This window comes from Pteropus medius, unplaced genomic scaffold, assembly GCF_902729225.1.
Source record: "Pteropus medius unplaced genomic scaffold, Ma_sr-lr_union100, whole genome shotgun sequence".
Lineage (NCBI taxonomy): Eukaryota > Metazoa > Chordata > Mammalia > Chiroptera > Pteropodidae > Pteropus > Pteropus medius.
The window spans coordinates 37,655,687-37,671,186 of record NW_024340849.1 but is presented as its reverse complement, the minus strand read 5'-3'; the positions used below and the strand labels follow the sequence as shown (position 1 = coordinate 37,671,186).

General features: G+C 36.9%; 1 protein-coding gene across 4 annotated transcripts in view; it reads left to right on the top strand.

Annotated features, from left to right (window-relative positions):
• Positions 1-15,500, top strand: part of TTC39C (tetratricopeptide repeat domain 39C) — an 87,309-nt gene extending 71,809 nt beyond the window's left edge. For 2 of the 4 annotated variants that reach the window (XM_039844361.1, XM_039844355.1), the window contains 7 exons: positions 2,053-2,160; positions 6,265-6,374; positions 7,394-7,517; positions 11,760-11,857; positions 12,693-12,797; positions 14,155-14,193; positions 14,739-15,500. In XM_039844361.1, coding sequence (XP_039700295.1) covers positions 2,053-2,160; positions 6,265-6,374; positions 7,394-7,517; positions 11,760-11,857; positions 12,693-12,797; positions 14,155-14,193; positions 14,739-14,828 — 674 coding nt within the window. In that variant the 3' untranslated portion in view covers positions 14,829-15,500. The remainder of the gene's footprint in view (positions 1-2,052; positions 2,161-6,264; positions 6,375-7,393; positions 7,518-11,759; positions 11,858-12,692; positions 12,798-14,154; positions 14,194-14,738) is intronic. The other 2 variants (XM_039844371.1, XM_039844380.1) reach the window with 1 other exon arrangement.

Sequence of the window (15,500 nt, the reverse complement as noted above, 5' to 3'; positions counted from 1 at the left end):
CTCAGGGACCTCGGACGAGGTGGTTAGACCACCCCCCACATACTCGTGATTATAGTTAAGGCGCCTCCTCTTGTAGCAGTTGTGAGGTTTAGATGAAATAACACTAGTGAGTATCGGGCAGGGTGCCTGGCACACAGAAGGCCCTCCATGTGTGTTAGCTGCTTCTACCCTCCTGAAGATAAATTTATAAACAGACTTAGAAATATTTATTTGCTTAAGATATTCCATTTCCTTCCCCAAAGTTGTTTCTGTGATTATTTAGTTGACTGCTCTAAAGTTCTCCTATCCTATTATATTAGTAATTCCATGATCCTTTTATGTAACAGATGTTGAGAATCATAAATGCAACTTTGGGATTGAAATAACAAAAATAACACATTTTTAATAAGGGGTTCATACTTTATAGAATTGCAACCCAATACAACAACGTCACATCATATAGCACATAGGAAAGGAATGAAAAGGAGTAAAGAAAGGAGACATGATGAGGTGGTAATGGAAATTAAAGAGGAAATTGGTACTCAAAAGACGATCTGCAGAGAAATGGAAGAAGAAATGGAGAATATTGAGGAGGCAATTGACAACTGTCAGGTTGGGATCCTATGATTCCTGCCATTCATCTGCTATGAATATAATTGTATTCTTGCATCTTTTTTAAAAAAATGCAAATTAAAAGATTGGGAGCAGCTTAGTAAGCAATATTATATTTTAAATGTTATGTTTAGGTAGGGGAGGTGAAGAATAATCCAGTGGAAAATGTATTTTGATGTAATCTAAACTCTGCTGGAGCTCTGTCTGGTAGCTATAACAGAATGGAATGTATTTCGAAGAACTTGAATGAAAAGATCTAGCTTTGGTAGCCTTTTTAATGTACCATTCCAAGTCCTGTGGCAGTATAGAACATTAAAGCTAAAGGAAGCCTAGAAATCATCCAGCGAAACACTAAGGCCTTCGGAAGCTTAATTCTGGAGAAAAGGAGCAAAATCAGAACTCGGTCTTCTTATTCAGGGTCAGTAATCACTCCTATCTCTAGTTTGTATTTAATTCAAATCTTACTGTGATATCTGTTGCAGGATGGAAATAATTAGCCCCACTTTTTACTCTAAAATATGTTAACTTCATGTACTATCCCATAGAATTTGACACTAAATTTCTGGAAGTATAGTCCCCCCTCATCCCCATAGTTCAAGTGGCAGGTCCAAGATGATGCACCTGATAAGCAGGATTTTCTTTTTATGGAGGCAATGTCATGGACAGGAAAGCGCGTTGGCCTTTGATCCTCACTTGTTCCCTCTTGATAGCTCTGTGGCCTTAGGTTTTCTTTTTGGTAAAGTGAGCATACCATCAGCCACCTTTGCAAGGCTGTAGTGGGATTAGAGACAAGTGTATCAAGTGCCTGGCATAAGGCCCTTCACAAGAGGGGCTCCGTGGATGTTAGATACTATTAAAACAATGGGGATAAAATTCCTTGCATTTTCATTGCTGCTGCCAGAATGCCAGTCTAACAGTGTTTAGATCTGGAAAAGATGAGAGAGATCCTTTCATGGCTCCACTACCAACCTGCAGAGGCAGGGTGGGGGGTACTTAGTTTCTGACTGGCTTGCTCTCTGCTTCTCACAACGATCTGAGAATTAATAGTCATTAATGAGCAGGTGAGTGCTTTAAGATTTTTTGAGGTAGTCACTACATATATATATATAACCTAATGGTATTGCTTTTTCTGTGCTTATGCCTGCTTTTGGTGAAGTACTGCTGTGCTTGGGTTAATCTCACAGTCGTAGCAGACAAATTCTAGTGTTTGTATAGAAATCTGTACACCACTTTCTTCTGTGCTGCACAATCGGTTGTGAAATCAGAAGTGCCTTATTTTACTCAAATTGTCACGTTGAAATTATTTAAGAGAAAAAAGACAATTTTAAAAAAGTTTTTAGGTAGTATGTATACAACACTCACAGGGAAAGGTAGCAGGATCAGAGATTTGTAGCTCAGAGATGGGATATTAAGCTCACTACAGGACTTGAGGATTGTATACTAAAAATATTTCTTTCCTAGGTTGGTGCAGCATGATAGAGTTGAATTTCAAGGATGCATTTGATTCCTTTGAAAGGCTAAAAAATGAGTCCAGGTGGTCCCAGTGCTATTACGCCTATTTAACTGCGGGTGAGTAGACCACTGCTCCTGTGAGTTAGCACGCACACATGGCCGGATGGGAGGATGATGGCCGGAGGACACAAAAGCTGTGTTTTTAATTTTCTCAGCTGAAAAAATTACCCTGTTAATGATTTGTACTACCAAGTAAATAGTGGAATACAGTGTTCACTCACCCAGCTGGACACAGGTCATTTCAGTAACGTGCACCATACCCTTCCCCTGTGTCCCTCTCTGGGCTGGTTAGGTCACATGCTCTGTCTTGGAAATGCTTATTGCAGAGTTCTCTCTGTTTTTATGCATTTTTCCCTAAGCAGTCTCAACCTACCCTTACCTTTTTCCTTTATTTTCTAAAATATATTTTTAATTATTAGAAATTGAAAGAATTTTAACAAGTTAACATGTCTTTGTCTTAATAGTTAAGTGGATTGTTAGTGCCTTGGTTACCAAGTTTCATAGATTTTGAGTAGTCCGCTCCAACCTTGTTTTAGCTGTTAACCCTGTTGTTATATTTATAGTATGATTTTGCAAAATGCAAGGTATTTCAACACTGCATATTATTATAGCAGAAGTACCTGTATTTTCTGATTCGGATATGAGGGTATGATGAGGAGATAGTTAAAGATGTACTGCCACCTGGTGGACAATAGGGTTGTCTGTACCCTGAGAGAAAGAAATGCCATTGTATTATAGAATTGTAGAGGTGGAAACGGAAGAAACCCAAGTGGTGGCTGTACATTTTCTACCTCTAATGATGAGCTTTCCATATACAGCCACATAAGTGATTCTTTTACTTAAAATTCAAGACTAAACCAAAGGTTATTTTAAATATGTCCTTTCTCTGAGTATTTGGATTTAATGAAACACCTTCTGTCATTCTAACTTCTTAACTGATTATTTAAAATAAGATGGAATTAACAATGGCCAGTATGTATAGTTTGGATATTCTAAAGCTGCAGTCCATTAGCAATCAGGATGAAATCCTTTTGTACCCACGCTTCTTACTGCAGTCCCCACAGGGCATCCATTTTTCTATAGCTCTGTAGTTTATATTTGAATAGGATTATTTTCAATATACCGATTAGTATAGAATGTCTCGTACTTTAAATAGAATTTGCAGCCATCTCAGATGAAAGTAGCAGCTGTTTATTGAGCAGCCTCAGTGGGACCAATATGTCGAAAAGTGGATGAACCAAAAAAAAAAAAGAGAGAGGCTTACACAACAGTCCAACAATTGTTAAGGTATAATTGGGTCAGATAGTCACTTGTGGGCAGCTATTTCTTTTTGAATTTTTGTTGAGCATAAAACATGAAGAAATAAATGCATAGTGTGCCTATATAGAGGAGCATTTACTCTCCAAATATCGGCCATGTCAGGATTATACAAGTTATAGGAAATGATAAAGTATGGAAGGCTGTAGTCCCTGCCTCTGCAAGGGGATTTTGTGCAGACGATAGGATGTGTGTGAATAGCTCCACCACAGAGACTACAGGGGGCAGGGAAGGGTCACTGTCAGGCGATCAGAGAGGCATCTTGTAGGAGCTCCTGTGTGAGTTGGCCACGAAGGAAAGGTACATGTTGACAGGCTGAGCTAGAAAGGATGGGCATACAGGGACCAGAGACATTGTCACCAGGGCTTAGTCCCTTGCACTATTTTTTTTTAATTATGATAAAATATACATGACATTCAATACCATTTTAACCATTTTTAAGTGTATAGGTCAGTGGCATTAAGTGTATTCACATTGTTATGTAGCCATCACCACTTCCCGTCTACAGATGTAGATGTTTTGTTATCCCAAACTGAAACTCTGCACCCATTAAACACCGATTCCCCATTCACTGTGCCTGCCCAGCCCCTGGTCACCACTTGCCTACTTCCTATCTCTGAATATGACTTCTCTAGGTACTTTGTATAAGAGAAGTCATACAATATTTGTCTTTTCTGTCTGGCTTATTTTATTTAGCATGATTCCCTCAAGGGTCATCCATGTCGTAGCATGTGTCAGAATTTCATTTCTTTTTAAGGCTGAATGATATTCCATTGTATGTTATACCACATTTTGATTATCCATATATCTGCCAGGGGACATTTGGATTGCTCCCAACTTTTGGCTATTGTGAGTAATGCTTGCTTTGAACACAGGTCTCTTCAAGACTCTGCTTCAGTTCCTTTGGGTGTATACCTAAAACTGGGATTGCTAGATCACACCCTTATACTATTCTTGTAGCTTCTCTGTAAGTTTGAAATTATATAAAGATTAAAACTTAGCCCCCCTCAAATTAGAATGTCCCTTATGTAGTGTTGTAAACTTAGTCTTAATGGAAGAGCCAAGTGTCCTAAGTTCTGTTTAGGTCTCAAATTTATGATAAATCAGAGTGGCTCATACTTTCAATCACCTGCACCTTTTAAAGTAACTGTAACTGTACTGTGAGAGGAGTAGGTGGTGTTTATGCTTCAGGATCTCAGGTATTAGCATCATAGAATTTCAAAGGTAGTTCAGGTACTGATGCTATTGCTGTTTATGACTCTCTCTCATTGCCCACACTCACTTGCTTATTCTATTTTAACATTATGTGACAGTATAAGAATGTTATCAATTATCTGATAATGTTATACATTCTCTGATCTATAATATGATGGGATTGGTTTACAAAACAATCACTGAGCTTCCTTCTGGTTTTGAAATGTTATAGCTGCACCTGATGAGCTCAGTCTGGATGAGTTCAGACCCCACATGTGGAACAGGGCTGCTGTTGTACATGGGAACAGGGTTGTCCTTCCTTTTCTTGTTTTAATTATTTTTTTATTGAGGTATAATTGACTTTCAGTTGATATATTAGTTTCAGATTACAACATAATGATTTGATATTTGTATGTACAAAGTCCCTTCCTTGAATATTTGGCCTGATTCCTTTACCATCACCTCAGCATCCTCAGCTTTCTCCAAGTCTTGCCACTTCTGTTTCTTTGGCTCTGCTGATAGCAGTCTACCCTCTGACGTGCCATGACCCTGTGCTCTGCTTGAATGAGCTCAAAATGTGAGTATAGGATCAGCTAGTTTTAGGGATGCTCAAAGAAGGAGGAACTAGCAAATCAACAGATGTTCCAACCGGAGATTGAGAAACGACATCTAAGACAACATCTAACAAAAAAATAGAAATGAGTTCAATGCTATAGGAGTTGAGAAGAGCGTGGCAAGGAGGAGTTGGTGGAGTTTCATTAAGGAGGTGGGACCGAAGCTGGATGTGAAGCTTGGGGAAGGGAGAGAGCAGGTGACACAAAGGGAGTGTGATTCCGCCTTTCTCCCCGGGGTTTGGGGTGGGGTGAGGGTGGTATACAGACTGTCACAGTTTTAGCCGTCCTCCAAGGCTCAGCTTGACTCCTACATCCTCAAAGCTTCCTGATCACTCCAAAGAGAAACTATCCCTTTTCTTTCTGAAAATGTCCCAAAGCACTTTGGTCTCCCTACTCTAATGGCTCTTATCATTGTATACATGGTAGTTATGGGATTGCGTTTTGAAATTTACGTTTATGAAATTTACGTTTATGAAATTTACGTTTATTAGTTATGAAATTTACGTTTCTTCAGGGTGCAAGCATGTTTCTTCTTCATGTTCTTCCTGGTGGCTTGTACGTACTAGGTGGCCAATGAACATATGTAGGACTTTCATGACTTTCCAGGCACAGAGATGGCCTTCTTCTACCATGAAGCTCTCATGATCCTCTTAACTACTCAACTACTTAACTACTTGATTTTTCCTAGATTCTTTTTTATTTCACTTTCTGAGCATGTGGGCTCCAACCAAACTGTATACTATGACAATAGCTAGGGATTTTGTTGCATCCAAGACTGTCCCCACAACAAGGAGACTAGGACCATGGCATTCCCATATGTCCCCCAAAACTTCTAGGAAGCCAGTACCTGGGAAATAGTTGTTGAATAAATGGATTGATGATGTACTCATCATTAGCAAGGTGGTGTACTCCTTTGTGTAACAGTTTTTAAAAATGTTTGCTCCCTTTTTTTCTTTGGTAACATTTCCAAGTCTCATCAACCTTTAGTGGCATTTCCCCCCTAATGCTTAAGAGATACAATAATGATTTCTTACAGTTTGTCAGGGAGCCACTGGTGATGTGGATGGGGCCCAGGTTGTCTTTAAAGAAGTTCAGAAACTCTTCAAAAGGAAAAACAATCAGATTGAACAGTTTTCCGTGAAAAAGGTACGTTGAAGCCTGCTGATCTGGTGTGTTATTTATGATGAGCGTATTTAACCAACACTGCCTTCGACAGGTTTTAGGAAATCATATTCAAAGCTGGCAACTTATTTGCCATGCAAAATGTAGTTCACCACTGTGGAAAGAATTTATTCCTGTGGTCATACCTGCACTTTGAAAGTTAAGTGCTTCTTTCGTTACAAATAATTAAAACAATTTGTTAGTTTTTGTTTGTTTGTTTGTTTTTTAAATAAGTTGAGCTATTACAGACCCTGTAGAGCTATCTGGAGAGGCAAAGCATCTGTCTAAAGAGGTAATTTTAGAAAAATACAAATTGGCAGACACTAGGCAAGAGATGGACTGTCGGTTTTCAATATAGTAAACATGTCACATTTTGACCTAATAAAAAAATAAAATAGTGTGCATCAGATATACCAGCAGAAAGGCTCAGGACTGTAGGGACAGTGTCTCTAATTCTACATTTTTAAGAATAAAATTTAGCTGAATTACTGTGGGTTACCTGACACTTTTTATATCTAGAATTTTCTATCATTTTAGTTTTACGGAATGAACATTTAACGACTCAGTTTGAGTATAAACTGGGTTGTAATGTGGAATGCCACTGAGGGCATTGCAACATTGCAGAAAATTAATTCAATAAAACCATAACTAATAGGCATCTGATATTACATCTTCCGTATATACCCACTGAGTTACTTGTCACACAGCTTTTATCAAAATTCCTTTGATTTAAATGGAAACAAATCTAGTTTCATCCCCAGATTTTCAGAATATACCTAGATCTTGATTGTAGATTGAGTTGAATAATGAATGAAAGGCATAACTACCCAAAATATTAAAAATTAGAAAGCAAAAATTTTTTATAGGGGGAGAAATTTTTGTTTTTAGCTTTTTAGGAGGGGGTGTTTGTGTGGAATATGAACTGTGCACTTTTAAATATCTCCAGAATACATATTTTTATTTGAATTTTTCTTAAAATGTCTCATCATTCTAACCACTTGCAGGCTGAGAGATTTCGGAAACAAACGCCAACCAAGGTGCTTTGTGTGCTGGCCTCCATCGAAGTGCTGTACTTGTGGAAAGCTCTTCCAAACTGTTCCTTCCCCAACCTACAGAGGATGAGTCAAGGTAAAAAACAAAAACTACACGTCGGCTGTTTCTTCAGTTCTGCTTTCTTTCGTTTCTCATTAATATTTCCGGATTCAGAGCATACAAAGCTGTCATTCTTGGGTAAAGGGTGTCGTGATTAAGAGAGTTCAGTCACGTAGGTGCTAGGAGTGGGAGGCCCTGGAATGTATCAACACGCTCGCGTGGTTAGCGGTGTATGGGGATGCACACTGATGGTGGGTATTTAATTCTGTAGCCACAGCAGTTGCTGGAAGCATACATCTTTTTCTCAGTGAAGGTACTTTGATTTGCATTCATTAAAATGCATAGATATTAAGTGAATGGTTCAGTGACTTTTGACAAACATGCACTGTGGCGTCTACCACCACAATCAAGATACGGATTATTTTGACCACTCCTAAGATTTCTCTTGTGCCCATTGTCTGTCAGTCAGTTCCCACCCCTGATGCAACCACTGTTCTGATTTCTCTCTCCACAGATTACCTGTGTCTGTCCTTGAACTTCATATAAGTGGGATCAGACAATGTGTATGTTTTAGTGCTTGGCTTCATTTGTTAATTATAACCTGTGAGATTGATACACCTTGTAGCCTGTATCAGTATTTCTTTCCTTTTACTTGCTGAGTGGTACTCCATCATATGTCTATACTTAATGTAATTTGTTTGTTCATTTTTCTACTAGTGGACGTTTGGTTTGTCTCTGGTTTTTTAGCTATCATGAATAAAACTGCTACAAACATAAATGTACAGAATAAATATACTAGCCTGTTGCACGGACCTTACGTGCTCAGTTCTCTTGAGTCAATATCTAGCAGTGTAATTAGAAGTCTACGAATTTTTGATTCATAGATTTAAAAAAGTATATGGTAATTAACTTTCATAAAGTCATTTTTATTGTTATAGGAAAAGTTCACGGTGAGAATAAACTAAATTTTTAAGTAAAATAAAGCTTTCTTGGTTATTAAATACTGTGACATTTCCCCTAAAGATTTAATGGCAGGCATTTGAATGACACTTTGTAGTCTGGCAAATTACTTAGTTTGCTCTACACTGCAACCCAGGGAGGTAGGAAAAAACAGATAGTTTTGACATACCCATCTTATGATGAGGAACCTGGGACTTGGGACAGTTAGGTGACTTGCCAGCTCCCATAGGAGCAAGTGTCAAGGCTGCTGGTGTGAAAACAACACATTGAGTAGCAAAGCTTTAAGCTTTCCTACACGTAGCTTCATCTTCTCAGGAGCGTGAAGATATTTAAATCATGCAGCTAAAAGTGTGATTATAAGATGAGACTGCTATGTTAAACTACAAACACATACATCCAAAAAGATCGTTTCATAGAAAGTAATTACCTTTGGAAACGTATTCACAGATATCCTACCCTTTTTCATAAAAGATTTAATATTAATATTTTGGCTTATTCAAGAATAATTTTAGTCACCATAGAAAATTTGTTAGATTTCTCCACAAACATCTTGTTTTTGATCAAATATAGCATTGTCTATTGAGTCACATACTTTTATCATCAGACTTCCCTGCAGGTGCCACCCTCAAAGGTCAAAACTTTTGTTAGTACTGATCAAAGTAATGCAACTCCAGAAGTTGTGCACAGAGGCCCTGTCATGAGAGTAGGCGTGTAACCCTCCTAAAGGACTACTTGAAAGGAAATAATTTTCCTGAATGCGCAAGTCCTACCGTGTCCATTTAAAAAAGATATGCCTAACTTCAAACCCATCCCTAGTTGCCAATGCCAGTCTAGAATATCTACCAATGTCTAACTCAAAGGAACAATAAAGAATCTTAAGTATTAAGTAGTCTTTCTCACGTACAAGCAAGCACATGATCATGTATTTTGAGATAATTCAAACATAAAGGCAAATATAGAATAGGTAGTAATTGGGAGGCACAAGAATGATTATCTTTTAATGTGACTATTCTCTGAACCCTTTCTGGGTATCAAATAAATAACAAAGGTGTGGTCATGGAGAGGGAGGCAGGCTCTGGAGTAAAGATGAGATAATTCTTTAATGTCTTTGTTAAGAGTTAGCCTGGTTTTGTGATCTATTAATTAGATTATATCATTCCCCAGTGTTAAGCAGTAATGATCCAAATCAATTCAACCATGTAGAGTACTGTGAAGATCTTTGTAGAGGAAGGTTAAGTTTCAGAGAAAAAAACAAACAAACTGGTAGTGGATGAATAGTGATCAAATGCATTTATTAAACTCTTTCCATCAAGCCCACATAGCTTTGTGCATTTAGCTCATCAGAGGCCCCATCTGTAACTCCCTTCATCAGCAGAGCTAGTTGGATTCTTAAACCTTTGTCTTGTGGTTTCATTGCTAGCCCTTCCCCCTCCCAACCTCCCGTCTCCACTGTATTTTTCCTCTGCATTTTAAAGACGTTTCTGTGTATTCTCAGCAGCACCCAAAGTGATCCTGTTAAACTAAGTCATATGTCATTTTGTGGCTCAGAACTCTCTATGGTCTCACCTCTTCAAAGTAAAAGCCCAGGTCCACTCGGTGGTCCACAATGCCCTACAGTCTGTACACACACAGACACACGCACGCACACATCCACTGCTTCCAATGCCATTGCCTCTCACTATTCTTCCTCCTTGCTCACCAGGCTCCAGCCACACTCCTCCTCCTCTTCATTAACATACCAGGCATGTGCTGGCCTCAGTGCCTTTGCACTAGCTCTTCTTTTTGTCTGCAAACGTTCCTCCAGACATCCACACGGCTCCACTCATTTCCTTCATATCTTTACTCTAATGTTACCTTTTTAGTGAGGCTTAAATTGTACCTTTCTGCCACACATGCGTGCGCTTTCTCTCTTCCTGGCTTTATTTTGTTTTTTACCTTAGCAGTTACACTTCTTTAACATACGTATTTAACCTATTTGTCTTCCGTATCATCTATCTCCTCCACAAAATGTTAGTTTTTTAAAGATAGGACTTTTTTTTTTTGTATTGCTGTATTGTAAGCACCTAGAACAGCCTAGCACATAGGAGGTGCTTAGTAAATTTTAAGTGAATGAGTGAGTGCTTGAACTGCATTCCCCTTTCCTCAATACTGCTGTCTTAAGGTCATGTGAATCCTTTTCATATGTACGCATTCCCAGCCTAGTTTTTGGAGAGAACTCTTGCTTCTGTAGGTTCATATTCTATTATTTACATTTACCTCCTGCTATTTTACCTAACTACTTTACCTAACTCTTCTAGTTGTTCTGATACACACACATATACATACATTTATATGTGTGCATGTATGTGTGTATGTATGTATATATATAAAATCTTATCAAATCTCAGTATTTTTATTGGTCCATAGAAATACTTCCTTTCTTCCTTTATTAGTAGCTTCAGCATATTTCCAGTTTCTAACTTTTTCATTTCCTTGGAAAACCTCCATATCATCCTCCACATGTAAGCTTGTACTCCACGGTAGATGGCAAGCTTCTTGAAGTGGAGGATCCATTCTGATCCCCTCTCAGTGACTAATGCAGTACCCATATAAACATGTAAAGGTGCCAGTTACATGATTTATGAAATTAATATGCAATTTAAAAAATATATTAATAGACTTTTTTAGAGCAGTTTTAGGTTCTCAGCAAAATGGAGCAGATACCAACATACCCCACCCCACCTCCATCATGCTGCCTCTCCATCCATTGACATTCCCCCACCAGAGAGGTATATTTGTTACAACCGATGCACCAATATTGACACACCATCACCCAAAATTTATAGTTTACTTTAGGCTTGCTCTTTGTTTTGTATGTTTTGTACATTCTAGGGGATTTGACAAATGTATTCACTCTTATACTCAAAGATAGTATCATAGAAAATAGTTTCACTGCCCTAAAACCCTTCTGCTTCATCTGTTCACCCCTCCCTCTCCCCAGATCTTTGACAACTGCCAGTCTTTGCTGTCTCCTCCATAGTTTTGCCTTTTCCAGAATGTAATATAGTTGGAATCATACAGTATATATCATTTTAAGATTGGCTTCTTTCACTTTATGATGATATACAATTTTGAGTCTTCATAGCCCTCTGAAGTTTGGTATCTTTGCCTTTCTTTGACTAAGAGTATTCACTTTTAGATTAGGAAGGAGAATCTTCTGAGTTTCAGGTGGCAGAATCATGAACTGAATTAGTCTAAACAGTGAAATTCTTAACTCTTGATGATATTTAAGGAATTAAGTGAGTCTGCTTCCTTCCTGCTATTTTCATTCTCTTTAAGCTTGCCATGGAGTAGATGACTCATCTGTCATTGGATTAAAGTATTTGCTTCTTGGTGCCATACACAAATGTCTGGGAAACTCGGAAGATGCTGTTCAGGTAAATTGTTAATGTTGGTGTCGTGGTTAAGGAACATAAACTGTGTAGATCTATATATGTGCTTGTGAGTAAGAAAAATGAAAAAGCATTAAAGCCAAATCTCTCATAGCATTGTGAAGATACTTTATTCGATTAATGTCATCCTCTCAAATGCTAGAAGTTGATGATGGTTAATACTAGTTTTTAATGTAACTTCAGATTCTTAAAATACTTCTTTACATACAGGCTTCTTTTTTCTGGTACTAGCTTTTTATCAAAGATGACAGTCTCAATTGGAGGAGGAGGAGGAAATGAGGATGCAGACAGTTTTGAAGGAGCAGAGAGTGAAGCCTCATAGTTAGATAAATACAAAAATGATCAGGTGTGTTAGTGCGTGCTCACTTTTCATCACTCTATAACTACGAATTACTGATGCAGTACTAGAGGTGAGGCCTAGGAAGTTGTTGGATTAAGATAGTCTGTGTACATATTATATAAAAAAGAATGATTCATTATTTTCAAATTTGGAGGGACTTTTCTGAGTTTTTTTGTTTGTTTTTTGAGAAGTATATCCCATTGTTATTTTGATTACTCTTTGAAAGAGTTCATGTACAGTAATAGACTTTGGCTTTTAAATCCTAGCGTGTCAATGCACTTGTATTATAATTTTAAATTAATACTTCAGTATGAGGATGGGTGGGAAGGAATAAAGATACAGAAAGAGAAAATCTGATATAGAATATAGAAATAAGATGCGTCACCCTTCTTGCATCCTGAAAATGTGATGAGCCTTAGTAGGAAAATGACCCTAATAAGGGAAATCAGTTAATTCCAGTGACATTCGTATTACTTTCAGTTCTTTCAGCGAGCTGTTAAAGATGAGTTGTGTCGTCAGAATAATTTATATGTTCAGCCATATGCTTGCTATGAACTTGGCTGTCTTCTATTAGACAAACCAGAGGTAAGATCTTATATATTTTCTTAAATAATGTTCATCACCAAAAATGTGCAAATGAGCAAGCACAAAACATCCTTAGTTTAAAATAAATTAATTAAACTTAGTGTTTTTTGTTTGTTTGTTTTTTTCCCCCTTGATTTCATGTAGGATGAGCCCAAAAGCTACTAATTCTATCTGTGTTTACAGAGATAATGTCTTCTCTGGAATTAGATTTATAAATGTAACTTTTTGGGCAAAAATTTATTTGAGGGAAAATCATTGCTGTTTTTAGAATGGAATGATATGTAATGCGGTTTATTTAGAAGAACACAGAATTGCATTATTCTTCTAGTAGTTCTGCCATTTAGTGTAGGATACCGGTTAAGTTACTTAACCACATACCTTCTTCCTAGAATTTAAAACAGGATAACAAAAAAATCTGTCTTGTCAATTTAATAAAGATTATAGTGAGAATGAATGAGGATGATATGTATGATTACTTAAAAATTTTAGAATATCATATAAATTTAAAGTGACAAATACTATTAAGATACATATTTAAGTGTACAATGAGGCAGTTTTTTAATAATAGGATTACAATAGTGCTGGATTTGCTTGATACCTTCTTTTAGAAGCTCAGTTACATAATATTGGCTTTATAAAATTCTAAACTTTAGTAAGTTCAACTCAGCTTTCAAATACATGGAATTTCTAAAAGTTGAACTACATCAACAGAAATATGATTATATATTAGAGCATACCCCTTAAATATGTAGCCTATCTTGCCAAAGATAGGCTTTTAATTGGTAAGACTTTTCATCTGAAATTCTAATTTTGCCAAAATAGAAAATGCAATTTTAATGAATTTTCGTAGAAACTCCTAACACTGGAGTCTTTATTTTAAGGAAACTTTTACTTTTAATGCAGCCTTAAAATACATACATAAAATATAATAAGAGTTGCCTATTTTTTGAAAAGTTAAGTTGATGTCCTCAATCAGTAATGCCTTCAAAAGGAGAAATAATTTGTAGACTTCAAATAAATCTTTTAATTATCACCAATTTTAGGTTGTTTAGTGAGGTCTTAAACTACTATAACTCTTATAAGCTGTTATCCTTTATAGAATAAACTACTATAACTCTTATAAGCTGTTATCCTTTATAGAATTACAGTGAAGATTATGAAGATTATTCATCAAATAATGCCTTAACGTAAACATTAGCATCATTAAAGAAAAATGAAGTCATCATAATTGAACAAGCAATTGACTCACCTCTTTGTCTACTATAAATTGTTTAATATATCCTCCTACTATGACATTTTCTGCTTGTGTATATATAAATATAGGTATTAAGACATAATGTTTTTCTTACATTCATAGACTGTAGCAAGAGGCAGAACGCTACTCCTTCAAGCAAAGGTAAAAATATTGAATCTCTCTCTTTCCAGGGGCCCTTCTTATCCTCTGTGGTATAACTTGAGTCTGAATTCAAGAAATTTTGTGAAATGATTGTTCTGATTGATATTTCTGGAAAAGAAATGTGATAATTGAATCAGTGAGCACTTGATTTTTAAGTGAAATTACCAATATCATACGAAACTCCCAGGAGATTGTTCATCCTGCTTTATAAACACTTTTCTTATTTGCGTGAGAAAATAACTTTTGATATTTCATAGCTACATTCTTGAATTAAGAATTTCTAACAGCAACTTACATTGAGCACAATTAAAGACTACTGTGTCAGGGATAACATGAGAAAAATGTTCCAAAGACAGCATTCAGTTGACATTTTAAAAATGGACACAAAGTTTGAGGTTTGGGGAATAAAATCAGGTGATGTGAAGCCTTTGGTGAGAGTATGTGGGATTTTACTTTGGAAAGTACAAAACAGTGTGGGTTATACTGTAGTAGTTCAGAAAGCTTAGCTGACAAGAGTCCATAAGTATCTTTCTTTGGTCTTCCAGGAGGATTACTCTGGCTACGACTTTGAAAACAGATTGCATGTCCGCATCCACGCTGCTCTGGCCTCTCTAAGGGAATTGGTTCCTCAGTGACAGACTTGGAGTTTCTGCTCTGTCCCTTCCCACCTAGAATCTGCACTTTAAAATAAAAGCAGAGGACCATGCTCATATGAAGACTGGCTTTTCTTCTGAAGACCACCTGTGCCAGGGACACATTTTCCCAGTTAGGCTGACATAGTAAAGATCTCCTCTTTTAAACATAAAGCTGAAAAGTAATAATAATGATGATAATAGTAATTATAACTAACAACCTGGGGAGAGGGTTAAGTGACCTTGTTTAAGCATTTTAGTTTTGTGATTTATTATTTTTAAAATAAAATCAAACTAAATATTCAACCTGTGACCTTGTAGGAACGCCTCCCTTAAGCACACATCTGATTGGGTAACACTAAGAAGTACCTGTAAAATTAACAGTATCATGACATAGCATTTCTATTGTGTTTTGAAAAAATAAAAGTGCTTTCTAGTGTTCTACTTTATCCTCCATCCACTCCTGCAAATAATGTAGAACAGATATTTTCCCCACTGTCTGGACAGTGAAACTCAGGCACCGAAAGGCTAATTATCTCAATTCTTCCTGTTACCAGTGGAGCAATGAATAGAGCGCAGATCTCCAGACCACGGACCGAATATTCTTTTATTGTAAAAAATATGTTAATAATCCAGAATTCCATGTTTTCCTTATTAAAAAATAATTGCTCTTCA